The 25,931-nt window shown below is 50.6% G+C and overlaps 1 protein-coding gene across 5 annotated transcripts in view; it reads left to right on the top strand.

Annotated features, from left to right (window-relative positions):
• Positions 1 to 25,931, top strand: part of DOT1L (DOT1 like histone lysine methyltransferase) — an 89,044-nt gene that overhangs the window by 47,173 nt on the left and 15,940 nt on the right. For 4 of the 5 annotated variants that reach the window (XM_053291877.1, XM_053291875.1, XM_053291878.1 and 1 more), the window contains exons 9-24: positions 216 to 295; positions 5,703 to 5,771; positions 6,410 to 6,516; positions 7,900 to 7,941; positions 8,931 to 9,014; positions 9,719 to 9,956; positions 10,741 to 10,854; positions 11,011 to 11,102; positions 11,456 to 11,557; positions 12,468 to 12,605; positions 13,401 to 13,526; positions 14,533 to 15,008; positions 16,622 to 16,745; positions 18,324 to 18,470; positions 20,325 to 20,457; positions 23,188 to 23,792. In XM_053291877.1, coding sequence (XP_053147852.1) covers positions 216 to 295; positions 5,703 to 5,771; positions 6,410 to 6,516; positions 7,900 to 7,941; positions 8,931 to 9,014; positions 9,719 to 9,956; positions 10,741 to 10,854; positions 11,011 to 11,102; positions 11,456 to 11,557; positions 12,468 to 12,605; positions 13,401 to 13,526; positions 14,533 to 15,008; positions 16,622 to 16,745; positions 18,324 to 18,470; positions 20,325 to 20,457; positions 23,188 to 23,792 — 2,677 coding nt within the window. The remainder of the gene's footprint in view (positions 1 to 215; positions 296 to 5,702; positions 5,772 to 6,409; positions 6,517 to 7,899; positions 7,942 to 8,930; positions 9,015 to 9,718; positions 9,957 to 10,740; positions 10,855 to 11,010; positions 11,103 to 11,455; positions 11,558 to 12,467; positions 12,606 to 13,400; positions 13,527 to 14,532; positions 15,009 to 16,621; positions 16,746 to 18,323; positions 18,471 to 20,324; positions 20,458 to 23,187; positions 23,793 to 25,931) is intronic. The other variant, XM_053291876.1, reaches the window with a different exon arrangement.

Genomic DNA, 25,931 nt, shown 5'->3' with positions numbered 1-25,931 from the left:
GCTGTTGCTGGTGTCTACCTTTATGTTTCTTTTTTAGATTGTGAGCCCTTTGGGGACAGGGAACCAGTTTTATTTTTATTTCTCTATGTAAACCACTTTGGGAACTTTTGTTGGAAAGTGGTATATAAATATTCAGTGTGTGTGTGTTTTCCCATCAAGTGAAACCAAGAAGCCTGTTTCTGTTCTACTAACACAACACTCTTCTTACCTTACAGTGTTATCTTTGTGAATAACTTTGCCTTTGGTCCTGAGGTGGATCACCAGTTGAAGGAGCGATTTGCAAACATGAAGGAAGGTAATTAGTAAATTGAACTTCTGGTGCCTGAAGCTTTCTTGCTTGCTTTTTAAATAAATCTTTGACTGCTGACGTGGTGGATGTTGTGCATTTTGAGTGGCGTGGTGGTGGTAGTGAGTCCTTGTATGCTGGTCATGGCTGCAGCCTGTGATAAACTGACTTCCAATAACTCATTTGCCCCTGTTCCAGTCGTCTGCCCTTGTCTCTTCTTAGATATCATCTATAAATTGTAAGCTCTTTGGGGCAGAGACTTCTCTTGTGTATGATACTCTCCAAAGCTTGGTGTGCTCTGTCACTGCTTCATTTTAATGCTTTCAGATGCATTTCATCACATCCTATTGAAATTCTTCATGTCCCTTCTTGTTTCCAAGGATGACAACATAGATTCAAGTTGGTTTTAAGAGCTCTCAGGCTTATTTTGAAACAGAGAACATCCTTGAGCAATGCTTCTTGGAGCATCTTCAGGGAGGAGAGCTGGTCTTGTGGTAGCAAGCATGAATTGTCCCTTTTGCCAGGGTCTGCCCTGGTTGCATTTGAAAGGGAGACTACATGTGTGAGCACTGTAAGAGATCCCCCTTATGGGATGGCGCCATTAGCTCGGGAAGAGGAACTGCCTGCTTCCATGCAGAGGGTTCCGAGTTCCTTCCCTGGCAGCATCTCCAAGAGAGGGCTGGAAGAGACTCCTGCCTGCAACCTCGGAGAAGCCTCTGCCAGTCTGTGTAGACAATGAGCTAGATGGACCCATGGACTGACTTGGTGCATATGGCAGCTTCCTCTCTTCCTATGTTCCTGCTTGTGCTACGTTAAGTGATTTGCTCTGGGATCATTTGGAAGTTGGTGAGGAGTGCTCAGAACTCTGTGCTCCTGATCCTCTTCCTCCTTTCTGTTTTTGTTTTTTGCGGAGCGGGGGAGAAAGTACAATTTCCAGAGTTCCTTGGGCAGGCAGCCCAAGCCGTTGGAGTGGTTTACACGCACAAGGCAGCGCGGCCTGGTTATGGTAGTGTGAAGAGGTGGAGCTATGAGCCAGGAAGGCTTGGCTGCAACCATAACCTGGTGTCACACACACACACACACCCACACACACCCCCGCCAGTGGTGTGCTACCAACTTAGGTTGTCACCATTTCTGTAACCGCTCCTGCTACCCTCCCCTAGGGATGAGGGGGGCATACCTGTGCATTTTCATATGTTAGCCAGTGAGGAAGTGGGCAGCAAAATGTGCCCAGGGGCCCAGAGTTTTCCAGGTTTGCAGGGCAGGCTGTCTTCTTGTCCAGTTCTTCCAGAGCATTCTAGGGTCTTGGCTTTGTGTGCCCCTCGTAGGCCTTGCACGGAAACCTGACTCAGATGTATCTTGCCTCATTTAAATAAATCAAAATTCCCTGAATGGGAGAGTACACATCTGTTCCTTTTCATCACGTGGTCCTTCGCCCTTGGTTCGAGGGTCATGAAATGACCCTCCCCTAACCTTCCTCTCCAAGGCCTTTTGGCCAGCTGAGCAAATTCCTCATAGGCACGGCCATGGAGAGCAATTTACAGCTCTCTTTATCTTCCACATTTGTGCGCAGCAGACGCTTTCTCCCCCATACCCCTTCATTCGCCTTTCACCCGTTTTCTTGGGCCTAGTTTCTTGAGCCTTGAGAACGCCTTGAGCTTTAAAAGCTTCCACAAAAATAGTAATTTTTTTTTTAAAAAATTGGGAGACGAAGGGCTGCTGCCAGTCAGTGCGGACAATCGTGAGCGAGGTGGTCTGTCGGGCTGACCGTCTTGTAAGGCAGCTTTGTCTTGTAACGCAGAAGTAAACTTCTGTCACAGCTTCTTTTCCAGGCAGGTAGCCAATCATCACAGTCGTCTGGCAAAAAATAACACTTGCTGCGGGATGAGCCAGAAGGCTACGGTTGGAGAACCTCGAGGCGTCAACTCAGGATTTCTCTCCGTAATATTCCCCAAACCAGAAAGAACATGACACTCCTCTAGCCCCTTTGACTGAAAAGGTGTGCCAGTTCTTGCTGGTTTCCTCTGGCCTGAGTGTCCCATGGCGAGATCTCTTCTTTCATCCAGTTTCATCTCCGCTGTCTTCCTTGGGCCCAGTTTATCGAAACTGTGTTGAATGCTCGCGTGAACGGAGGTGGTGTGTTTGGCCACTCACAAGACATGTTGCTTCATGTGCGGGGTGTATTTTACACGTTGTTGTTTTTCTCTTTGCTCTTTTTCCCTCCTTCAGCTCTTCAGACAAAAGGTTTCCAACGTGGCAAGTGTTAACCTATATGTCTTTACATGCACTTGTGTCAGTTCTCAGCAAACGCAGGCTCTGAGCTTGTGGTGATGGCTGCTGAAGCCACAGCGGCACCCGAATTGGGGAAAGTGCCGAGGGGTGCCACACAAGCACAGCCCTGCTGGATCGGGCCCATCCAGTCCAGCATCCTGCTTCACACAGTGGCCCACCAGATGCTGCTGAGAATATCCCAGGCAAGAACTGAGGCAAATTCCGCCGCTGCTGCTCCCCTGCAATTGGGGTTGAGGGGCGTCTTGGCTCTGAGGCCGGAGGTGGCTTGTAACCCTCAGACTAGTAGCCGTTGGTAGACCTGCCCTCTATCAATTTGTCCAAGCCCCTTCTAAAGACACCCAGGCTAGTGGTCATACCTGCATCCCATGGCCAGCGGCAAAGAAAAACCAGTAGTTAGCGAACCACAGGGGTGTGTTGCAGATTTGCTACAGCAAATCAGCAAAACAGTTTGCTGCAGGTTTTGTGCAGATGTTTCACAGCAAGTGAGGAAACGCAGCTGGTGTGGGATAACTCTGATACTTCAGGAAGCAAGGCTTTTAAAGTTTTGATTTTGTTTAAATTTTTAAGCTTTTTAAATTTTTTAGGTTTTAATCTCTAGTGTTGTTTTTTTAATTGTTAAATTGTTTTAAGTTTTTGTGTGTATTTTTGACTTGCGTTATGCTATTGTTAACCGCACAGAGACGAAAGTTTGGGGCGGTGTACAAATTTGATAAAGAAATAATAAAGAAATAAAAATAAACTTTTCTGAGAACCAGGGATGACAAATCTCCCCTCACCCCACTGCCCGCTTTTTCTTGCCTTTTAGCACGGAGGAAGGTTTTTGCAGCCTGCTAGGCGCACAGACAGAGGGGTTTTCCTCCCTTTCCTCTCTCCAAATCCACTCTGAAGGTTGCTGAATCCCTCCATTTGTGGGGGGGAACATCCCTTGGCTCTTTCCCGTTATTGGGAGGCAGGAAGGCACTGGAGATGATTTTTTTTTTTTTTAAAGCCTTGGCATCCACACGTCAGCGGTCCGCCCGCTCAGCTGCTGCCACCGCTGGAGCAGCTCAGCAGGGTGTTCTGTGCTCCATGCAGAGTTCGCAAGGAACCCTAGGGGGAAACTTCTGGTGTCCTTCCCTCTTCCCCACCTGTTGGGCTGCTTGGAAACCTCGCGTGGGCCCATTTTGAAAGGGGGACAGCCCCCTCCAGGGCTGTGGGGCAAGGCAGCACTTATTTATTTATTTATTTATTTATTTATTTATTTATTTATTTAACATATTTGTATACCACCCCAACCCAAGGTCTCAGGGCGGTTCACAACAAAACAAAAACAAAACATTAAAATCAATAAAATGTTGAAAACAGTTTAAAACAAATCAGTAAACAATCTAAAAAAGTTAAAAAGCTAAAAGGCTTGGGTAAAAAGATGAGTCTTCAGACACTTTTTTAAAGCCGCTAGAGATGAGGAGACTCTTATTCCCACGGGAAGCGTGTTCAAAAGTCTTGGGGTGACAACAGAGAAGGCCCGTCCCTGGGTGGCCATCAGATGACAGGACGGTAGCCACAGATGAGCCTCCCTGATGTACGCAGTGGACGATGGGGATCATGCAGAAGAAGATGCTCGCTTAAGTACCGTGGGCCTAAGCTGTTTAGGGCTTTATAGGTTATAACCAGCACTTTGTATTTTGCCTGGAAGCTTATTGGCAGCCAGTGCAACTCCTGTAATATAGGAGTAATATGGTCTCTTTGAGATGACCCGGAGACCAACCTGGCTGCCGCTCATCTCGGGCGCTGCAAGACAGGTTGGGGCAGCCGCCCCACTGAAGCGGCTGAGTCGGCCAAGCTGGCCGTCTTCCTAGCTGAGGAGGGCACCCAACCTCCCCTGCTGCCAGGCCCGTGAGCCCTCGGGGCTCCCTGCCTGCAGAGGGGGCTTCTGCGTGGCCTGTCGGACAAGGTGGCGGGAGGCCAAATCGGGATTCCCCATGAGGGCGTGGTGGGTCCTTGGGCCTGTCTTGGGCGAAGGGGAAGTGTTGAGGTGCTCCACAAGGCCAAGCAGGCTGCCTCGGCTACTGGGCGGTGCTGCTTTCAGCACAGAGCCTGCCTGGGTCTTTCAGCTTCTCCCCAAGCATTTGTTGGCGGTCACTGGGCCCTCTCCCAGGCGGGGACTTGGGATCGCTTGGCTGGCTCTCTCGTAAGGATGGTGCTCCAGCCAACTCTCTCCCCACACGTGGTGGCTGCTCCGCAGGTCCGGAGGGCTTCTAAACCTCCCAGGGGCGCTTGGTTGCCTTGCGGGGGCCTCACATCTCCTCCCCTCTTTGACTGCCGCTTCTCGCCAGATGAGAGGAGGAAGTGCAGACTGGCCCTCAGCTTTCCTTCTGGCCTTCAGGAGAACAGTTGAGCCCGCCTGACAGCTTGTTGCGGGCGATTAATTAATGAGCGCAGAATTAATCTATGGAATTCTCTGCCACAGGGTATGGTGATGGCCATTGCTTGGATGGCTTTAAAAGGGGCTTGGACAAATTCGTGGAAGGCAAGTCTATCAATGGCTACTCGTCTGGTGGCTATCGGCCACCTCCGGCCTCGGAGGCATGATAGCTCTCAAGACCAGTTGCAGGGGGAGCCACAGCAGGAGAGAGGACAGAGAGCTCTCTGCCAGTGGACTTCTTGGAGGCATCTGGTGGGCCACTGTGGGAAACAAGATGCTGGACTAGATGGGCCTTCTTGGGCCTGATCCAGCAGGGCTGTTCTTATAGTTCTGGCCCACTCACTCTGTGCCTGGTAGATCTCCTGAGTTTGACCTTTCAGCAGCCCACGGGGCTGGCTAGTCACGCCGCATGGAATGTCTCTCTCTTAATCACCCTTATTGTTCCTTTCCCCGCCGTTCAGTTTCTTGACCATAAGAGTGCCTCTAGGAACATGCCACATTTCTATGGAGCCTTCCATATATTCCAAAAAGCCGCAGTTAGGTCTTGGGGTGTGTGTGTGTGTGGGAGACGGGGGAACTCCTCACTGCCTCAGTCAGAACCTTTGGCCTCCCTGCCTTCCGACACATGAGCCCAGGAGTTCACCCTCTCCTGCCTGTCTTTCCGTCAGGAGGAGCTGTTCGCGGCGTACTCTAATGCCTGTTGCTTTTCTCTCCTTCCAGGTGGCCAAATTGTCTCTTCGAAACCTTTTGCACCGCTAAACTTTAGAATAAACAGTCGAAACTTGAGTGGTAAGATTTCGTATTTTTAATGGTGTGGGAAACGTTTGAGAAAGCAACTGAGTGTTGGGTGGGGAATCAACCCGGGAATGAATTCGCTGTTTTTTTTAAAAAAAAATCTCTTCTTGAGCAAAGCCTCCAGGGAATTCCCTGGCTGAACACAGGGCCCCCCAAATTGCTGCGTGCTGGACATCGGCTGGCGGGAGCCATCTTCCCTATCACAAGGTTTCCCAGATGTTGATGGGAAACTATAACTCCCAACTTCCCCAGCTGCAGTGGCCTTTGGCTGGGGATTCTGGGAGTTGTAGTCCACAAATTCTGGGAATGCCTATTACAGGGAGCACTGCTAGAATCTGTCCCCCCCACCCCCACCCCCGGGTTTGCATTGCCAGGGCCCTGGGCCACAATCCCCACTGAAGGGAATTCAGGGCTCAAGCTGGGAACCTGAGGCAGTTTGCAGCTGTTCACTGCCCCCCCCCCACCATTAGGAGCATGTCTGGGGGGCTCCTAGTCGATGTCTGGGGTCTGGTGTTGCTGCACAAACACAAGTTGCCTTGAGATGCTTTGGCTGGCCTTTATTTCTGTTTCCATCCTAACACCGTCCATCTTCTCTCTCTGTGTGTGTGTGTGGGTTTGTTTGTTTTTTAAAGACATTGGCACTATCATGAGGGTTGTCGAATTGTCCCCACTGAAAGGGTCTGTCTCGTGGACCGGGAAACCAGTTTCTTACTACCTGCATACTATTGATCGAACCATAGTGAGTATCTGCGTTGGACGGCGGCGGGGGTGTGTGTGTTGGAATGTGCTTGGTGTCGATCCCAGCAGGGTTTCATGCTCTGGTGTGAGCAAGAGGCAGAGCTGTAGATGGGCCTGTAGGGGATGCAGAGGTGGGCTGGCCCCACAGGTTAAGGCCTGTGTGGTCCTTGCTGATTGGGGTCACCGGGAGTACCCCGCCCCAATGGTGCCCCCCTTCCTCACAATTGCTGTTCATTCCTACTGAGCAGGGATTCAATAGGAGGAGAGCTGATCTTGTGGTAGCAAGCATGAATTGTCCTCTCTGCTAAGCAGGGTCTGTCTTGGTTTGCATTTGAATGGGGGTGTGAGCACTGTGAGATATTCCCCTGAGGGGAATGGGGACACTCTGGGAAGAGCGCCTGCCTGCTTGCATGCAGAAGGTACCACATTCCCTCCCTGACATCTCCAGATAGGGCTGCCTGCAACCTTGGAGAAGCTGCTGCCGGTCTGTGTAGACAGCACTGAAATGGATGGACCAAGGGTCTGACTCAGTATAAGGCAGCTTCCTCTGTCCCTCGCAGTTGGGTCCTCAGTTGTACTACAACTTCCATCACCCTTAGCCATTGTGACTGTGGATGATGGGGGTTGTAGTCCAGCAACATCTGGGAACCCCTGCCACAGAGAAAAAGAAATCGCTATTCTCAATGTAAACACAACCTCCCTCGCCAAATAAAATAAAGTAAACCCCCTGAGTGCCCTGGTTCTCATTTGCAGGGATCTGTACAGCGAGGTGCAATGCCTTTGCATACAGAGACACAGTGCACCTGTGGAGAACCTTCCAGTTTTCAAGCTTCCTCAAACCCCTCATCTTGCTGACAGGACTTCTGAAAGTCAGATGAACTCAAAATCCTGCTGACAGGCATAGGGCTGCAGCCCTGACCCCCTCCATCTCTCTTTAGTTGGATTAGTTTTCAGCTCTGTTCTAAACATGCGAAGAAGTGCACGCCTTGTGTTCTGTGGGGAAACAAATGCCTTTTTGTTCCAAGTCCTCTGTCCCAGAACACCGGCACCTCCCTCTTTTCAGATCTGGTCTCCTCACTGTCCTGTACATGTTTTGAAGAAAGAAGATAAGCTTAAAAAAAAAATAAAAAATAGCCGCCTGTGGAACAGGGAGATAACGGGAGCTTTAATAGCCAGGGTGGACTGTGCTGAGGTTGATAAAGCGTGTGTGTCCTGCTTTGAACTCTGCATCATGTGGTCTTTGGAAAGGTGGAAGTCGTCTTGGGAAAAGGACTCTTGCAAAGGAGATGTATGGAGTCTTGCATGCAGCATTGAAAACGGAGGGGTTTTTCAAACCTTTCATTCTGTTCAGAGGACTGATGGCCTTCTGTTTTTCCCATTTCAGCTTGAAAATTACTTCTCTAGTCTCAAAAACCCAAAACTCAGGGTAAGTTGTAATATCTGTGTAACTGGTAGCTTCTCATTTTTTAAAAAAAGCAGCAGCAGCACTCACGTGGGTGTGGTCTAAGGCTCCCCGACAGGGATTCTCAACCTTGGGTCCCCAGAGGTGGTTGGACTACAACTCCCATCATGCCCGTTGGGGGACCCGAGCCTGAGAACCCCTGCTCTAAAAGGTTGCACAGAGGCTGAATTCAAAAGTCACATGGAACAACAGTTGGCTTTAACTCTGCACGAGAACCTGGTTTGTGGCATGAGGTTCCACACACATGCCAGTCAGCCACATTTTGGAACTGCTTTTCTCAGTGTTCTGGGGCAGTAGCCTCTGGAGGCAGTGTGGCCTGCTTGAACCGTGGTCTGTCAACTCAGACATTACGCCAACCATGGTTTTGTAGCCCGCTTCATTTTAGTTAGCCAACCAGTTGCCTACCCGTAGTTTGTCGATCCTGGCATCACACCGAACCGCAAAAGCTCCTTATCCACAGCCATTCACAGAACTTTTGGGATGGCCATCCCACTCGCTTCAAAAAGTGTTTATGTACATCTTCCAGACATGTGCATGCTGGGTTCCTGGGACAGAGCATCAGAACGGTCCCGTTGGATGAGACCAAAAGTTTACTAGGGCAGGATAATGGGCCAGCCGTTTGCCTCTGAGAAAAACCTAAGCAGCAGGGTGTGAAAGCAGTAGCCCTCTCTTCCTTCTCCTCCTCCTCCTGCTCTTCTTAGTAGCTGATGTTCAAAGCCATAAGGTGGAGCATAGCCACCACCGTCATGAGTAGCAGTCATTAATAGGCTTGCTCTCCATGTGGGTGCAAAGTTTTTGTCCCAGAGGTGCTCACAGGACAGTATAATTGGAAGGGGATAGCTGGGCTCTTTTGCTCTTCCATGTGCGTGTGCACATGGGGGGTTCTCCCCTTGCTCCCCAGGAAAAAATAGTCTTCAGTTCCGTTTTCCACTCACCCCTCGTATCCTTGTTAGGAGGAACAAGAGGCAGCTAGACGCCGACAGCAGAGAGAGACCAAGAGCAACACAACGACCCCGACGAAGGTCCCCGAAAACAAGGTCTGGCCCTGCAGAGTTCGCTGTGCCCTGCTCTCTTGGTTTCCTAAACATTGAGCTTGGGGTGGGGTGGAGGTGGTAGCAGTTGTATACTAGTAGTTGGTAGCCCGCTATGTCCTAAATGGTTCAGCAGATGGTTGCGCTAGTAAAGATGCCTCTCAGAATTTCAAGGGCAGTTCCTGTCAAAAAGGAAAACCCCCAAGGAAACAAGATTAACAGTAAATAATTAACTCCAGCTTGGCCTAAAAAGTGTTGGAGGGGAAGGGAAGTGCCATATGAATGATAAAGTTTACTTCAGGGCATCTGAACTTTGCTTTCTGCCCGGTCCAGCAGGATGAATGCTGGTAGATAAGCTGCTTCACAATTTAGGTTGACTTGCCTGCTGACACTTTGGCATGCAAAGATTCCCTGCTTGTAGAAAGTAAGCCTACGATAGCCCTCTTCGCTACCTTTCGTCAGGCAGGGCATTTCCCCTTTCAATGTACAATCCCTGCCTGTGTTTTACTTGTTCCGAAAAAGTGACAAAATTCAGATGTGCTCCGATGCCTGGTCAGTCCTGAAAAATACAAGGCAAACCTTAAACTATGTCCCTGCCTGAAAGAGGATCCTGATCCCTCTGGCATCCCAGTGCAGGCATAACACTGTATTTCAAGAAAAGGTCTGGATACTTAAGTGTGTGTGTGTATGTGTGTGTTTTTTTTTTTAAGGACTATGGTGCTGAAGAAGATAGAAGCCTTCGGGCCAACACCATCAAAAAGCCATCTCCGTCCAAAGCACGGAAGAAGAAGCTCAGCAAAAAGGGAAGGAAGATGGTGGGCCGAAAGCGTGGGCGCCCCAAGAAGATGAACGTCGGGAGCTCGGAGCGCAAGACCAAGAAGAACCAGACGGCGCTGGAGCTCCTCCACGCTCAGACCGTGTCCCAGGCATGCTCATCCTCTCCTCAGGGTAAGCCCTGGCGCTGGTGTCCATGGCTGCCGCTCTTTTTGCCTTGGATCGAGACCGAGTGTCAGCGCCAGTTAAGCTGAAAGCAACAGGCAGTGCAGCCCCCCGTGGTGCTCCCCTTTCCTCCTGCGTGCACTTAAAGCCAAAGTAATATCCACGCCACCTGCTGCTTTGGGGTCCCCAAAGAGGGTAGCAGGGCATAAGAACAGCCCTGCCGGATCAGGCCCCCATGGCCTCTCTAGGCCAGCATCCCACCAGATGCCTCCGAGAAGCCCACAGGCAAGAGGGGAGGGCAGGCCCTCTCTCCTGCTGTGGCTCCCCTGCCACTGGGATTCAGCGAGTGAGACTGTCCATGCGGGGTACCTAGCAAGCCCTGTGGGCTGCTTAAAAGTCAACCTCAGGAGATCTAGCAGACACAGAGTGAGTAGAACCTTAGAACAGCCCTGCGGGATCAGGCCCAAGGAGGCCGATCTCGTCCAGCCTCCTGTTCCACACAGTAGCCCACCAGATGCCTCTGGGGAGCCCACAGGCAGGAGTTGAAAGGGGCATGCCCTCTCTCCTGCTGTGACTCCCCTGCAACTGACATGTTCTTGGCTGTCACCACATCTTGGGGCAGAGAATTCCACCAGTGGATTATGCGTTGTGTGAAAAAGTATCTCCGTTTGTTGGTCCTGAATGTCTTGGCAATCAGTTTCATGGGAATTGTCCTCCATGAATGTGCCTAAGCCGCTTTTTAAAGCCTTCCAAAGGGCAAAAGCTGAATGACCTGTGTTCTCATTCCCCACAGATGCATACAGGTCACCTCGTAGTCCATATTACCAACTACCTCCTAAAGTGCAACGGCATTCTTCAAATCAGCTGTTGGTGACTCCCACCCCTCCTGCACTACAGAAGCTGCTAGGTGAGTTGGGGTGTGTGTGTCTGTTTTGCCCTTCAATGCGCCCAACTGAGGTTGCACAGGAGGTCTGACTCTCGAGTTATAGAGCGTGTGTGTGTGTGTGTACACACATACCCACACACACCCCTTTCCCTCACTTTCTTCTGCTTTGCCTTTCAGACTCTTTTAAAATCCAGTACATGCAGTTCATGGCGTACATGAAGACTCCTCAGTACAAGGCAAACCTTCAGCAGCTGCTGGAACAGGAAAAGGTAGGCCACTTCTGAAAGGTTCTCCTCGCTGCTTTCCACCCAGAAGGCAGCCTTCCTCTCTGCACATGACCCAGAGGAGGCGACTGACACGGCCTTTTTATCAGGCTGCAGGGCCTCCCCTTCCATCTCTGCCACTGGGAGTCGTCATAGGAAGTTCAGACGCTGCCATACCGCGCCAGACTTTTAGCCCCTCACTCAGAATTGCCTACACTGACTGGCAGCATTTATCTCAAGTTTCCTGGCAGCCTTGCCTGGAGATGCTAGGACTGAACCTGGGACTTTCTGCGAGCAAAGCCCCTCGACGGCATCGAGGTTGCTTGTCTGCAGTGTGACTTGTCTCTGTCTCTTTCTAGGAAAAGAATACTCAGTTACTGGGGAAAGCGCAGCAGCTATTTTCTCACTGTCAGGCTCAGAAAGAAGAGATCAAGCGGCTGCTTCAGCAGAAGCTGGACGAGGTAGAGAGAGAGGAGTGTGCGACAGGGGAGCGGGGAGAGAATATGAATCTATTTGTTGTGTGTATATATGTACTGCCCTGTATAGAATCTCAGCGTGGTTTACAATTTAACCAAACGGCAACTCAAACCTAAACATCACATGTAAACAAATTAAAAATCCTAAACTAAAAGCCTGGTAAAACAGGTGTGTTTTCAAAAGTTGTTTGAGAACAGCCAGAGAGGGGGAGATGCTGATTTCACTTGGGAGTGTGTTCCAGGGCCGGCCCTAGAGAAGGCCCAATTTTGAATGACTGCTGTTGGGCAAAAGTTCCTAACCCTGGGTCCCTAGAGGTTGGACTACAGACCCCATCAGCCTGCTGCTCTAGGGCATCTCCGCATACAGACTGACACACACAATTTCTGGCTGCACCATGGGAAGGGGAACTCGATGGCTTGAGTAGGGCTGGGGGGGGTGACTCTGCTGGGGCAGTCGATTTGGCCTGGGGGTGACAGGAGGTGTTCTCAGCTGGAGAGCCTCAAGGTGGCCACCCTGAGGTGGGCCTTTCCCTGGAAGCAGGGCCGTGGCTGATGGCACCAGGCCCATCTTGTTCCGCCACGGGGCCACTGCCAGCGTGGTGTAGTGGCTAGAGTGCCGGACTAGGGCCGGGGAGACCCGAGTTCAAATCCCCATTCAGCCATGAGACTTGCTGGGTGACTCTGGGCCAGTCACTTCTCTCTCAGCCTAACCTGCTTCACAGGGTGGTTGTTGTGAGGAGAGAACCTAAGTATGTAGTACACCGCTCTGGGCTCCTTGCAGGAAGAGCGGGATATAAAAGGTAAAAATAAATAAATAAATAAATAAATAAATAAATAAATAAATAAATAAATAAATAACCGTGCGTCTGTCTCTCCCCACCCCCACCCCCGGCAGCTGGGCGTGAAGGCGCTGACGTACAACGACCTCATCCAAGCGCAGAAAGAGATCTCGGCTCACAACCAGCAGCTGAAGGAGCAGACCAAGCAGCTGGAGAAGGATAACGGTGAACTCAGGAACCAGAGCCTGCAACTGGTGAGTGCTTCGGATCTCCTCTGGGCGCTTCCACTTCAGAAGGCTGGGACATAGGAAGCTGCCTGCTACCCAGTCGGACGCTTGGTCCATCTTGGCTCAGTATCAGCAGCAGCAGTGAGGGGGGCTCCTCCACCCCCACTCTGTGCGACGCCCAAACCAATGGTTTCCTGGGCCCGTGTGACCCTTCGGCCCAAGCGGAATACTCTGCACACTCTCCCTGGCACCGGGCAGAGATGGCCACGCCCACTGTGCAGTGCTGCATTGGACCCAGCCCCGGGGGAGTCCAGTTTTAAGGGGAGCTGGGGGCTTCCTGTGTGCAGAGTGAGGGCTCTGTCGTGGAGGTGCGGCCGCAAGTTCTGGCATTTGGTCTGCGTGGTGATGATGCCAGGCTCTCACGGCAGACGTCCCCTTGGGTCTTCAAATCCGTTTTGAATTCCAGTTCTGTTTGTTGAAATGATCAGGGTTTCAAAGCTTACTGTTTGTGATTAGGCAGGAGGACGCCTCCCCCGAGCCCACCCTGAGTGGCAGGGCATACAGGCTTTGCGTACACAAGATCCCAGACTCTCCAGTTAACCAAGGAGTCTGGGTGACTGTTCTCTGCCTGAGACCCTGGGAGTTTTCTGCCGGTCCGAGTAGTCTGCACTGGCGTGGGTGGGCCCGTGGGCTGACTCGGGTGGCAGCTCCATAGGTTGCGTGCGCTGAATGGCTGCAGCGTCCCCTGGTTTTGTAAGCAGCTGCATTGGGTTTCAAAATACTGCTTGCTGAGCTCCCCTCCCTCTCCCCACATTGTCCCAGCTGAAGGCCAGATGTGAAGAACTGAAGCTGGACTGGTCCACACTGTCACTGGAGAATCTGCTGAAAGAAAAGCAGGCACTGAAGAACCAGATTTCCGAGAAACAGAAGCACTGCTTGGAACTGCAGGTAGGGAGCGGGGGGAGAGGCTAGGGCAGGGGAGCCTGGCGCCCCCTCCGAGGGTAGCTGTTGGGTTCCCCTGTGAGCGGAGTCCCATTTTGCTGGGAGGGCTTTGGTTGGTCTTTTGGCGCCCTGCATGGTTCAGGGAGCATAAACCGGGCGCTCGCCTCCGTGGTGTGTCAGTGTCAGGGCTTCTGGGGTTAGAATCCAAAGGGGTGGCCGCTAGGGTTTGCACTCCCTGGCCCCCCAGGTGGACTCCGGCTCCTGTCAGGGCGGGTGTTGTCCAGCTACGCCTGTTGGGGAACCAGTCGGAGGCTCCATGGAGCCAAGGATCCTGCTGTGTAGGTGGTGAGTCTTGGCAAGGGCAGAAGTGAGCTCTGCCTCCCTCCTAGTGCTGCAGCGGAGGCAGCGTTGCCGCAGGGAGCCAGAGCTCCGAGCTGCGGGGTAGGGCGGCTCATGCCAGCAGCTGGCTTGGGCGCTGGCTTATCTGACATCTCCTCTGAGCCAGGCAAGGGAGGCTTCTGCTGCCGGTCTGCCCTGTCCCCTGTGGAGGGGAGAGCTAGCTCTACGTCTGAGACAGGTGCCGGTGCTCCCGGCCTTGTTGTGGACGCAAGGAGGAGGGTGAGTGCCCCTCCTTGTGGGGGTCCAGCCCCCTGCATGGAGGAGGAAGCCGGTTCCGGCACCAAAGAGGCAGCCGAGGAGCTCCCAGGCCAGAGAACCTGGCCTCCCTGTGTAAGGAATTGAAATAATCCACCTGGAAAGAAAGTAGTCTCCTCTAGGCTTGGCTATAACCTCAGCAGAGACACTCAGATGCGGAAGACGAGCTCCTCCTAGGATCAGCCTTACTGACCCACAAGGCAAGGATCAGACAGACGCTCCTGTCCACCTCCAAACAGTATACTAGGACTTGCCACAAAACACGCATAGAGGGAGGGTCCTGGCCTACTTGCCACAAATCCAGCGTAGAGGGAGGGTTCTCTAGCATGGCCCTGACTCTCGCATCTCCGCCTTAAAGATCAGCATCGTGGAGCTCGAGAAGAGCCAACGGCAGCAGGAGCTTCTGCAGTTGAAGTCGTACATGCCACCTGACGAATCGCTGCCCCGCCACAAAAGCCACCCGCCCCGCGAGCCCGAGCCCGGCCACGGCATGTTCCACCTGGAGCTGGAGTGTTCCAAGTTCCCCGTGCCCCACCTGAACGGCATGAGCCCCGAGCTCTCCATGAACGGCCACGCCACCTCCTACGAGATCCACCAGGCCCTCGGCAGGCCCTCCTCCAAGCAGAGCACCCCGCAGTATGCCGCCTCGCACCTGGACCAAGAGATCGTCCCTTGCACTCCCAGCCATGCCTGCCGGCAGAAGCCAGACAAGGCCTCCAGTTTGTCCTTGCCGGATTACACCCGGTTTTCCCCGGCTAAGATCGCCCTCCGGAGGCATCTGAACCAAGACCACGCAGGCAGCGGGAAAGCAGCAGCGAACGAGAACCATCCAAGGTGAGAGCCGGGTTGTCGGCTTAGAAACCGGTGTGCTGAATTGGCTGGTGTCGTTCTCTCTGCAGATTCTTCATCAAACTGGTGACATTCAGACTTTCTGCCAGATTGCTCAAGCGAACACATGTAGCTGCCTTCTACTATGTCCAAGCACTGTTCCCTCAAACAGGGGTTCCCAGATGTACACTACAACTCCCAGCACCCTCCACTGCAGTGGCCTTTGGCTGGGGATTCTGGGAGCTGTAGTCAACATCTGGGAATCCCTGTTAGAGAGAGCACTGAGCCCAAGCCTTTATTTTAATTATTTATTGGAGAGACCTCCAGTGCACTCCTGCCTTCAAAGATTAATAAAATGGATGTAATATACACCCCCAAACCCACTAATTTTGTTTTTAAATTAAGACCAGGCTAAAACCACAATTAAAATGACAGATTTTAAAATATTTGAAATCAAAAGTTTATTTATAATAAACATTTAATATACCGCCCACTCCAAAGACTCTGGGCGGTGTAAAAAAACATGTGAACAAGGCAACATTAAAGACTGCATTCTAAATTAAAAACTAAAATAGATAACGGAAAAGAAATCAAGTAAACTACAGGGCAGACTAAGAAAAAGACTAAGAAAATTACCAGATATAAGCAGCGGATAAAGTATCAGAAAGCCTCTGAAAAGATGTGTCTTCAGTTCCTTAAAAACACCGAGGGAGGGAGCAGGGTGAAGCTCTTCCGGGAGGGCGTTCCAAAGTTGAGGGGCCACGACAGAAAAGGCCCTGCCAGCTGGGTCTCACTTAGCCCATCTAGTAGGGCATTGTCTGCACTGACTGGCAGCAGCTCTCCCGGATTCCAGGCAAGGGCCTTTCCCAGCCTTTCCTAGGGATGCTGCCACAGATTGAACCGGGAACCTTTTGGGGGCCCCTGGTTTCCACGCAGAAGATCCCAGGCTCCGTGGTAAATATGGAGTCACCCCTAACTCTATGAAGCTACCCTCTTCTGAGTCAGACGCTTGGTCCATCTAGGGCAGGATTGTCTACACTGATTGGCAGCGGCCCTCTGAAGTTTCAGGCTCAGGATCTTTCCCAGCCCTCCCGGAAGGTGCTGCCAGGGATTGAACCCGAGACCTTCTGCATGCAAAGCAGATGCTCTGCCCTTGAGATAGGGCCCCATCCTCTGGTGTTGCAAGGGAAACTTCAGTAGCAGTAATCCCTCTGGGAAGCTGGTCTGCCGTTGCTGATCTCCCAAGGGAGGGATCTCGGGATTGCCCAGAACACAGTTTAAAAGCCACCCAATAGAAAACGAGTCAAATTCGTGGAGGGCAACAGACCTACGACTTTTAGGCTTGATAGCTGCAGGGAAACCTCCGTGCTCAGGAGCAGTCTACCTCTGAAAACCAGCTGCTGATGTGGGGGACAGCAGCAGGGGGGGCGCTATTGCCTTCCTCCTGGCCTTCCTGTGGGCTTCCCTTTGGCGCATCTGGCCGGTCACTCTGGGAGAAAGGCTGGTAGACTCTGTGGTCTTTGGGGTCAGCTCCTCCAGGGCTGCTTTTGTGTTCTTAGGCACAGAAAGGAGCAAACAAAAAACCACAACCACCTGTTTGTCTGTCTGTTTTGCTTCAGAGCTGAGCACATAAAAGAGAACGGCCTTCTGTTTCCGAGCCCGACGATAGCGAACGGCATAAAAATGAGCCCTCAGGAAGCCCGGCCCTCCTCTCCAGCAGCCTTGCCCATCGCCAGCGAGAAGGTAAGGACGCCGCTCCCCCTCAGCCTTCTGGGCTGCAGCTTTTGTACCCACGTAGTGATCAGCAAGCGGCCGTTTTCAGGGCAAGTGGTTTGTATGATGGGTGCGGGGGAAGAGTGCCGGTCAGAGAGCACGGATGGCATCTCCAACCAGTGTTCCCTGTAACAGGGATTCCCAGATGTTGTTGACGACAATTCCCATCATCCCCAGCTGCAGTGGCCTTTGGGAGTTGTAGTCAACGACATCTGGGAATCCCTGTTACAGGGAACACTGTCCCCAACCAGAGAGAACCTGCTGCTTCTTCTCGTGGCCCTCCTGGCTAAAGAGGACCATTACCCCCATGTGTAACACACACACTCTCTCTTTTTCACTCTCTCTCTCTCTCTCGCTCTTTCTCTCTCTCGCTCTTTCTCTCTCTCGCTCTCTCTTTTTCTCTCTCTCTCTCTTTCTCTCTCTCTCTCTTTTTCTCTCTCTCTCTCTTTCTCTCTCTCTTTTTCTCTCTTTCTCTCTCTCTCTTTTTCTCTCTTTCTCTCTCTCTCTTTTTCTCTCTCTCTCTCTTTCTCTCTCTTTCTCTTTCTCTCTCTCTCTCTTTCTCTTTCTCTCTCTCTTTCTCTCGCTCTCTCTTTCTCTCGCTCGCTCTCGCGCTCTTTCGCGCTCTCGCTTAGAACTCAGATTGTGCAATCCAGTATGAATGCTCCCGAATCGGAATAGCTTTTCTGTAAAAGATGCTTCTGGGGTTCTGGAAGCTGGACCTGGGGGGTCTCTTTGATAGGTGTTTGCTTCTGGAACGCAACAGCAACATTACGCATGCCTGTACCTTGTCCGCGTGTTGGTGTGTGGGGAGGATCAACTTCTCCTGGAACAGACCCTGCACTTTAAACAGGCTACATAACAGTTTTACTTTGAATCACCTTAACACTGATGGCCAGGAAGTTTAGGACTGACAAAAGGAAGTACTTTTTCCACACAGTGTGTAATTAATCTATGGAATTCTCTGGCGTGGGCTGTGGAGATGGCCACCAGCCTGGATGGCTTTAAAAGGGGCTTCGACAAATGCATGGAGGACAGGTCTGTCAATGGCTACTAATCAGGCTGTAGGCCGCCTCCAGCCTCAGAGGCGAGATGCCTCCAAATCCCAGTTGCAATGGAGCAGGAGAGAGGGCACGCCCTCCCCTCTTGCCTGTGGGAAACAGGATGCTGCTCCAGACGGGCCTTGGGCCTGATCCAGCAGGGCTGCTCTTGTTCTTACTTCAGTGCTGATCAGGAATGAGGATGGAGGGCCACACTAGATGTGACCTTAACCACGCCCCTGGGAACGCTGACCCCTTGGAGTAGGACCGTCTCTGTGCCTGTGTGTGCCTGGGCTGACTGCTGCAATTGACCATGTCTGTGGCGTGCCGTACATGTAGCCCCACCAGCTAGCCCGGGGTTCTTAAGACTCTTTGTTGCCACGGGGGTGGGTGGGGGTGGGGGGCTGCAGCTCCTACCCCCTCTGCTTGCGTTAGGCGCTTGCACTTCCGGCCAGGGGGCAGTTGAAGGCGCAGGCTGCATTCCGGCGTTGTCTGCTTTGTGTGTTTGCAGGCTTTGAGAGAGAGGACGTCCGTGAATAACGGGGAGACCATCACCAGCCTCCCCATCAGTATTCCCCTCAGCACGGTGCAGCCCAATAAACTCCCTGTTAGTATCCCCCTGGCCAGCGTAGTTCTACCTAGCCGTGTTGAGAAGGTGGTGAGTAAAAGGGTGTCTCGTCTTTCCTTTTCCTTTTCTTTTTTTGGTTTTGGTTTAATCCCTTTCTTTTGCTATCGAATCAGACTGGAGAGGAGACCTACACTAGAGGTGGCCAAACTCGGGCTCTCGAGCTGTTGGATTACAGCTCCCAACATCCCCTGCTGCTGTTGGAGCAGGGGATGCTAGGAGCTGTAGTCCAACGCGAGCTGGGGAGCCTCAATGTGACCCCCCTTTGCCCTCCGAGCATCTTCTGAGTGTGCTTGGGAGGGCCTCTAAGCATGCTCTGACTGTCTGCCTCCTCAAACATGTTCTCTCTTGACTTCAGAGATCCTCTCTGGGGTCCAGTGCATGACGCGGATTGCCGAGAATTCCCCCACTTCTTGTTGTTGATGGCGGTGGTGGTGGTGAAAAAGTGCGCTTTGAGTTTTCATGCACTGTAGAGAGGTGTCGACATTCTGCCTACCAGCTTAATCCAGCACGGCTGAGGACTGAAGCTGGAAGGACCCCAAGTTTTCATTGCTGTTCAGCTCTTAATCTCACTGGGCCAGATGTTGGGGTTTCTTTCTGTCAGCCTGCCTCAGTGAGCTGCTCTGTTTTTTTCTTTTTTCTTTTTTTAGATTTCATAATGCGTTTATTGTTAGTTTAAGTAAAAAACAGAAAAGGTTACATCTCTGAGAGTATACATGATTACACACAGAAGCATATCCATCATTAAAAAAAACCTCCTCTATATGCAAGATACAAATAGTAATTGTATATATTTACACATATTATAGAATAAGAAATGTTAACCTAGGACTCAGTCTTACCATCAGTAGAATTACGAATCTAGCAGTTAAACAAAATACAGAGGGGAGAGCCAAAACGGAACAACCACAAAATGAAAAAAGGCAGCCACATATACCATATTTTATGGACTATAAGGCTCACTTTTTTCCTCGAAAAATATCCGCCAAAATTCAGGAGCGTCTTATATGTTTTAACAGTTTAATATGTTAAAACTCTGAAAAACTGGATTAAAATTAAGGTGCGTCTTATAGTCCGTAAAATACGGTACATGAATATTATGATTAATTCAGGCAGAGCAAAACTTCCACTACAAGGGTCCCATCCCATCCCTACACACTCAAAAATATTAACAAACATATTATTAATTAATATTATATCAATACAAGCTTATGAGTAGCCAGGAGAGAAAAAAGAGCTTCCCTGTTCTTCAAGTGGGGCCCACTTGAGCAAAAACCCTTCCAAATGAGAGCCATTCCCCCCAGGGCTGACCTCTGCCCGGCCCGCTGTTTTCCTCAGTGCTAGGAGGAAGGCCCTTTCAAGAGAGACGGAGCCCTCTCTGAAGAACTGTAGGAGGAGAGCGCCGGGTAGGGCACCTCCAAGGTGGTGCAGGCGCTCAAGAGGGCTCCGTTTCCCTTAAGGAAACTCCCTGCGACACCGATGAATTAGCTTTGGCCACAGCGCCACACAGGTGAAATCATCCATTAGTCCGGGGACCACACTGAGGGTTGATGGGGGCCGCCCCTGGGCCTTACCAAGAAGAACGCTGGCCTACCTTGTTTCAGGGAGTGGGGATTGGGATCGGAATGGAACCCTTGTGAGATGTGCTGTGTGAAAGGATGAACCCTGTGGGGCGTGGGTGTTCCAGAGGGGGCACCGTCTCTTCCTAGCAAGAGGGGGAAGTGACTCCTCCTGGGGCGTGTGTGTTTGTACAATCTCGTCTCTTCTGACCCCCGTCAAACCAACCCTTTTTTGCGGCTGCTCCCCCTGCCGGAGGCCTTGCTTTCCCCTTGCGTGGCTGCCCACACGCTGACCTTTGCCCGCTCCTCTTATCCCTTTCTCCTCCAGAGGAGCACACCCAGCCCTGTCCACCAGAACCGCGACTCCTTTTCGACACTTGAAAAACCATTTGGTGCTAGTTCTCATAACGGCAGCGTCAGCAACCCTGCTGGCAACAAGCCACTGACTTTGGCTACCTCAGGTGAGCGCTGTCCCTCTTTCTTCTGGCCGCTGCCAAGGGAAGACTGGGTGGGGGCGGGGGGTGGTGGTGGTGCTGGTTGGAGAAGTGGCTACTTGGGCCAAGCGCTTCTCCCGGTTTCCATGGAGGGAGGGGCTCAGGAATGGCCTTCCGCCTCTACGGCAATTTCTTAATAAAGGGGTATGGCCACGATCAGTGTCTGGAACTCTTTCAGCCCAGCAACCACTTGGGGAAACCGTTTTTATCCGTTCAGAGTCCCGTCTCCTCTGTGAGCAGATATCTGGGCACGTGTGGCTTGGATGGCTTTAAGAGGGGCTGAGACAAATTCACAGACAGGTCTATCATTGGCTACTAGTCTTGATGGCTATAGGCCACCTCCAGCCTCAGAGGCAAGAGGCCTCTCGATACCAATTGCAGGGGAGCCACAGCAGGAGAGGGGGCATGCCCTCAACTCCTGCCTGTAGGCTTCCAGAGGCATCTGGTGGGCCACTGTGGGGACTAGATCCTTGGGCCTGATCCAGCAGGGCTGCCGTTATGTTCGCCTGGCTTTCTCATTGCTGGTTCCAGGTTGGGGGATCCAGCCTCCTCTCATTCTGCTTTTGAGATGGCAAGTTAAAGCCGTGCTGTCCAGGCAGGAGTTTGTTCAGGGCACTCCTTGAAGTAGTGTAAGAGGGTTTTCCCCCCCCCGTTCCTTATTTATTTTTCATTTATATCGCGCTCTTCCTCCAAGGAGCCCAGAGCAGTGTACGTGGTTATGTTAATCTCTGTTTGGTTTTCTTCAGGTGTAGATTGATTTAAGTCACCGAGGGGGGAAAAGGCTCATGTTTAAAACCATGGATTGTTTGAAAACCAAAATGCTCTATTTTATTTTAGATACTTCTCAAGTAAAAGTGCATATTGATTATAGTAGGTGACGTCGTGAGTCTTTATAATTAGCCTACCGTCCCTGAGCCTGTTTTAGTTTTAATTTTAATTTTATTTATTTACTTACATTTATATCCTACTTTTTCCTCCGGGTAGCTCAGAGCACTGTGCATGTTTATGTTTATCCTCACAATAACCCTGTGAGGTGGGTTAGGCTGAGAGATACATGACTGGCCCAGGGTCACCCAATGAGTTTCATGGAGATCAGGTAGTTTCTAAGCGTAAGAGTGCAATAAGAAGCCGCTCAAATGGGACAGCATCTCTGGTGACGTGTTGGCAGCCCCTGCATGACCCACAGGTCAGGGATCCCCAGGTGGTGTAGAACTGCAGCTGGCATCACTGGTTGGTTGAAGGCCATGGTTGCTTTGGATAATGGGGGCTTGCTTTATTCATGGGTTTAAAATCCTTCTGCCCAGCTTCTCCGGTACGCTACTGCTTGGGGTTGCTTACAACCATTGCAGTTCAGCATCACCTGAGGACTCCGGATTGGGAGCCTCTGCGGATTTTTAATTTTTTTTTTAATTTTAAATTTTACATTTTATATCCCGCTCTTCCTCCGAGGAGCCCAGAGCGGTGTACTACATACTTAGATTTCTCCTCACAACAACCCTGTGAAGTAGGTTAGGCATGATAAGACATGGACTCTTGTGCTCTGTGATGGCCGAAGACAATCTCCCCCCTGTCCCCCGCAGAGAAAAGCAGCCTTCCCTCAGAGGGTGAAGCTTCCTTTAGCTTTATGAGTGTCTTTGTTTGCATTCAGTTCAGGTTTCATTTTCAGCTACAGGTGAAACTCGGAAAATTAGAATATCGTGCAAAAGTCCATTAATTTCAGTAATGCAAATTAAAAGGTGAAACTGATATATGAGACAGACGCATGACATGCAAAGCGAGATAAGTCAAGCCTTCATTTGTTATAATTGTGATGATCATGGCGTACAGCTCATGAAAACCCCAAATCCACAATCCCAGAAAATTAGAATATTACATGGAACCAAGAAGACAAGGATTGTAGAATAGAACAATATCGGACCTCTGAAAAGTATACAGTGTACTGTGCTTGATTGGCCAGCAAACCCGCCTGACCTGACCCCATAGAGAATCTATGGGGCATTGCCAAGAGAAGGATGAGAGACATGAGACCAAACAATGCAGAATTGCTGAAGGCCGCTAATGAAGCATCCTGGTCTTCCATAACACCTCAGCAGTGCCACACGCTGATAGCATCCATGCCACGCCGCATTGAGGCAGTAATTGCTGCAAAAGGGGCCCAAACCAAGTACTGAATACATATGCATGCTTATACTTTTCAGAGGTCCAATATTGTTTTATTCTACAATCCTTGTCTTCTTGGTTCCATGTAATATTCTAAATTTCTGGGATTGTGGATTTGGGGTTTTCATGAGCTGTACGCCATGATCATCACAATTATAACAAATTAAGGCTTGACTTATCTCGCTTTGCATGTAATGCATCTGTCTCATATATCAGTTTCACCTTTTAATTTGCATTACTGAAATTAATGGACTTTTGCATGATATTCTAATTTTCCGAGTTTCACCTGTACTTCTATTATTTATTTTATCTATTTATTTAACATATTTGTATACCGCCCCAAATGCAAGTCTCTTAACTTTCAGAAGGGACATTGGTAACCAATACATAAAAGGCTCTTTTCTTTCTGACACAGTGCTACTGCTGGTTTAATGGTGTTTATTTCAGTGTCTTATACTCTTTTCCCGTGAGGGTCTAGATAGGGACAGAATGCTGGGTTAGAAATGCATAAAATGAAGGGCTTGCTTCTCTGCTCAGGTTTTCCTTGCCTGCCTGGCTCCACACTGGTCAACGGGACCCTTTCGAGCAGCCCCGCCCAGCTGAACCACAGCTTCGACCACACGGCTCTGGAAGACGTGTCCAGTTCAGGAAGCTTGTTCAATTCGGCGGGCTCTCGGAGCTCCACACCTCAGCACCCCTCCTTGCTCATGATGCCCTCCTGGAATTCCGGGCAGAACTCCCCCGCGCACCAGCACTCGGCTAGCCCCCAGCTGAACGGGGCTCCCCCGGGCCTGGGCGGGGTCCTGCAGTACGTGGAAGGCACCCGAGGCGACCCGCAGCCCAACCCGGCCTTCTCGGACCCCGAAAGCGAGACCAAGGGGAGGATCATCTTCACCATCTCGCCCACCACGGGGACCATCAAGCATTCTCCCTCTAGCAAGCACGGCCCTCTCACCGCAAGCATCCGGATGGAGTGTGGCCCGGCCTACGGGCAGGACGGGAAGAAGCGTGGCCGGAGGAAGCGCTCCTCCACAGGGACGCCCGGCGTGAACTCTGGGGTGTCGCCCAAGCGCAAGTCTCTGCCAACGGTGGCGGGTCTCTTCACCCAGTCGTCGGGGTCTCCCCTTAATATCAGCTCAATGGTGAGGACCAAGGGGTGGGCTCCAGGGGGGTGGGATTCCAGGCCAGCCATTGCCCAGCGGCTCAAGTCGGAGGTTTCAATGGGTGGTTTTTGAGCTGCTGCTTAAATAGTGCATGCTGATGAGATGCTAAAATCAAAGTACACCAGCTGCCACCCGGACTACTTAAGGCACCGTTGAAATCAAAGAGAAGTGAGCAGTGAGTACAAGTCCCTTGAATTTCTGTGGACTTCAGAAAACAGAAAAAGACCGATAACTGGGTTCACCCACCGCTGATCGATTCACAAAAGAACCCAAGGCAATAAATGTTCAAATTATATTGTCAAGACATAGAATAATCCCAGTAAAATATAATAGAAACAGTCCAACAATGAATTAATAAGCAATCATTTAAACAATATCCACAGAATACAAAATTTAAAAATAATCCATATCAAAGACACGACAAAAATATGCCAGTGTCTAAACCATTTGAGTCCATACTCAACGTAGCCGTCCAAGAATGTTCCAGTGATATTGTCTTATTGAATATACAAACATCGTCCAGCAAGATGATGTATTCATAAGTTAGTAAAATGCCAAAAACATTTCAGCCAGAGTCAGGCCTTCATCAATGGCATTTCCCAAGTAGAGGCTGTATGACTAGCTGGTTCAGTATCGCCAGTAGGGATGTGCATAATGTTTCAACGGCAAAACATTTTTACTTGAAATGAGCCGTTTCAAGTGTGTTGAGCTTGAAACAGAACGCCCTCTAAGGGGCCCGGTTTGCCCTTTAAGGGGCCCGTTTCAAGCTCGCAACAAAACAATCTCATTTCAATTGAAACGTTTTGAGTGCCATTTTGGAGACCTGTTTTTCCCTTTCTGATTGGTTTTCTGGCACTGGCTTCTGATTGGCTTGTGATCTCCTTGCTTCTTGGTTGGTTTGTTATACAAATCAAGTGTTGTCATGGGCAACTGTGACCCCATTGCCTGGGGCGAGAGAGGAAGGAGGGAGTTTCAAAATGTATTCAAAGGGACTGAGGGCCCTTTTGCCTCTGGAAGAGGATATATCAGGAGAGGAGCAAGGAATTGAGGAAGGTTTGATTTTGTGGGGTTTTTTTTCTCGGCACAGAATATAATGTGCAGTGCTATTGCTGTTATAACTATCTGGTTTTGCTGGATCTCAGATTGACAAAGGCAAAACTTGAGTGCCTGCCTTGCTTGAGTTGTGGTTTTTGAGTTGTGGCAAGAAATGGACATTGGCAGGTGTGTGTGTGTGAAAGAGAGAGATTTCTTGGTGATTGCTGTGATGAGCTCCATATCAGGCCTTGAGACTAACCTGTGCTTCGCTCACTGCTCTGGTCTGCTCAGCGTTCTGCATTGCACTGTGTACTCAGTCAAAATGTGGCTGAAGATGTTGCTCTAGCTGAGCTTAGGGCTATGCTTGCTGCTAAGGGTGCTGCTGTGGCAGCTGTTGCAATGCTAAAGTAAGGAGTCATCACTGTGTGTGAGAGAGTGACTTCTGCCAGTGATGTTACTGCTCTGTGGCTGGCAGTAGATTCTGGGTCAGTGATTCTTTTTGGGGCATTTTTGGACCGTGTGTGGAAAAAAATGTGTGGCTTTCTGTGTCGGGAGGGACAGATTCTTTTTTACTATGTGTTTCTAATCTGCAGAGCTTTGCAAGGCAGAGTTGGAAATTGCAGTGCAAAGCTTGTGTGCATGTTCACTGTAAGTGCAGTTTGTTCCAGCCATATGGAACAATGAGGAAACTCAAAACACCCCATTGATCCCCATGGGTAGCTCCTAGGGACACCAAAGTGGGTTGTGTGGTAGAGCATGATGGGTGCTACTTACCACTCAACCCACAAAAGAAATGGGCAAGGGGCCAATACAATTTTTTTTAACCTTTCCCCAAAACTGATCCTATGGGGGCTTGGGAAAAAGGTTAAAAAAAAAAATTAAATTGCCCACTTGCCCATTTCTTTTGTGGGTTGAGTGGTAGGTAGCATCCTCATGCCCTACTATACAACCCACTTTGGTGTCCTTAGGAGCTACCTATGGGGAACAATGGGATGTTTGAGTTTCCCCATTGTTCCCTAGGGCCGAAACACTCAAAACGTTGCGAGTTTGTTTCATCGAAACAGCCGACTCGACCACTGTTTT

Source organism: Hemicordylus capensis, chromosome 2 (assembly GCF_027244095.1).
Source record: "Hemicordylus capensis ecotype Gifberg chromosome 2, rHemCap1.1.pri, whole genome shotgun sequence".
Classification (NCBI taxonomy): Eukaryota; Metazoa; Chordata; class Lepidosauria; order Squamata; family Cordylidae; genus Hemicordylus; species Hemicordylus capensis.
This window is presented reverse-complemented; position numbering and strand designations above follow the sequence as displayed.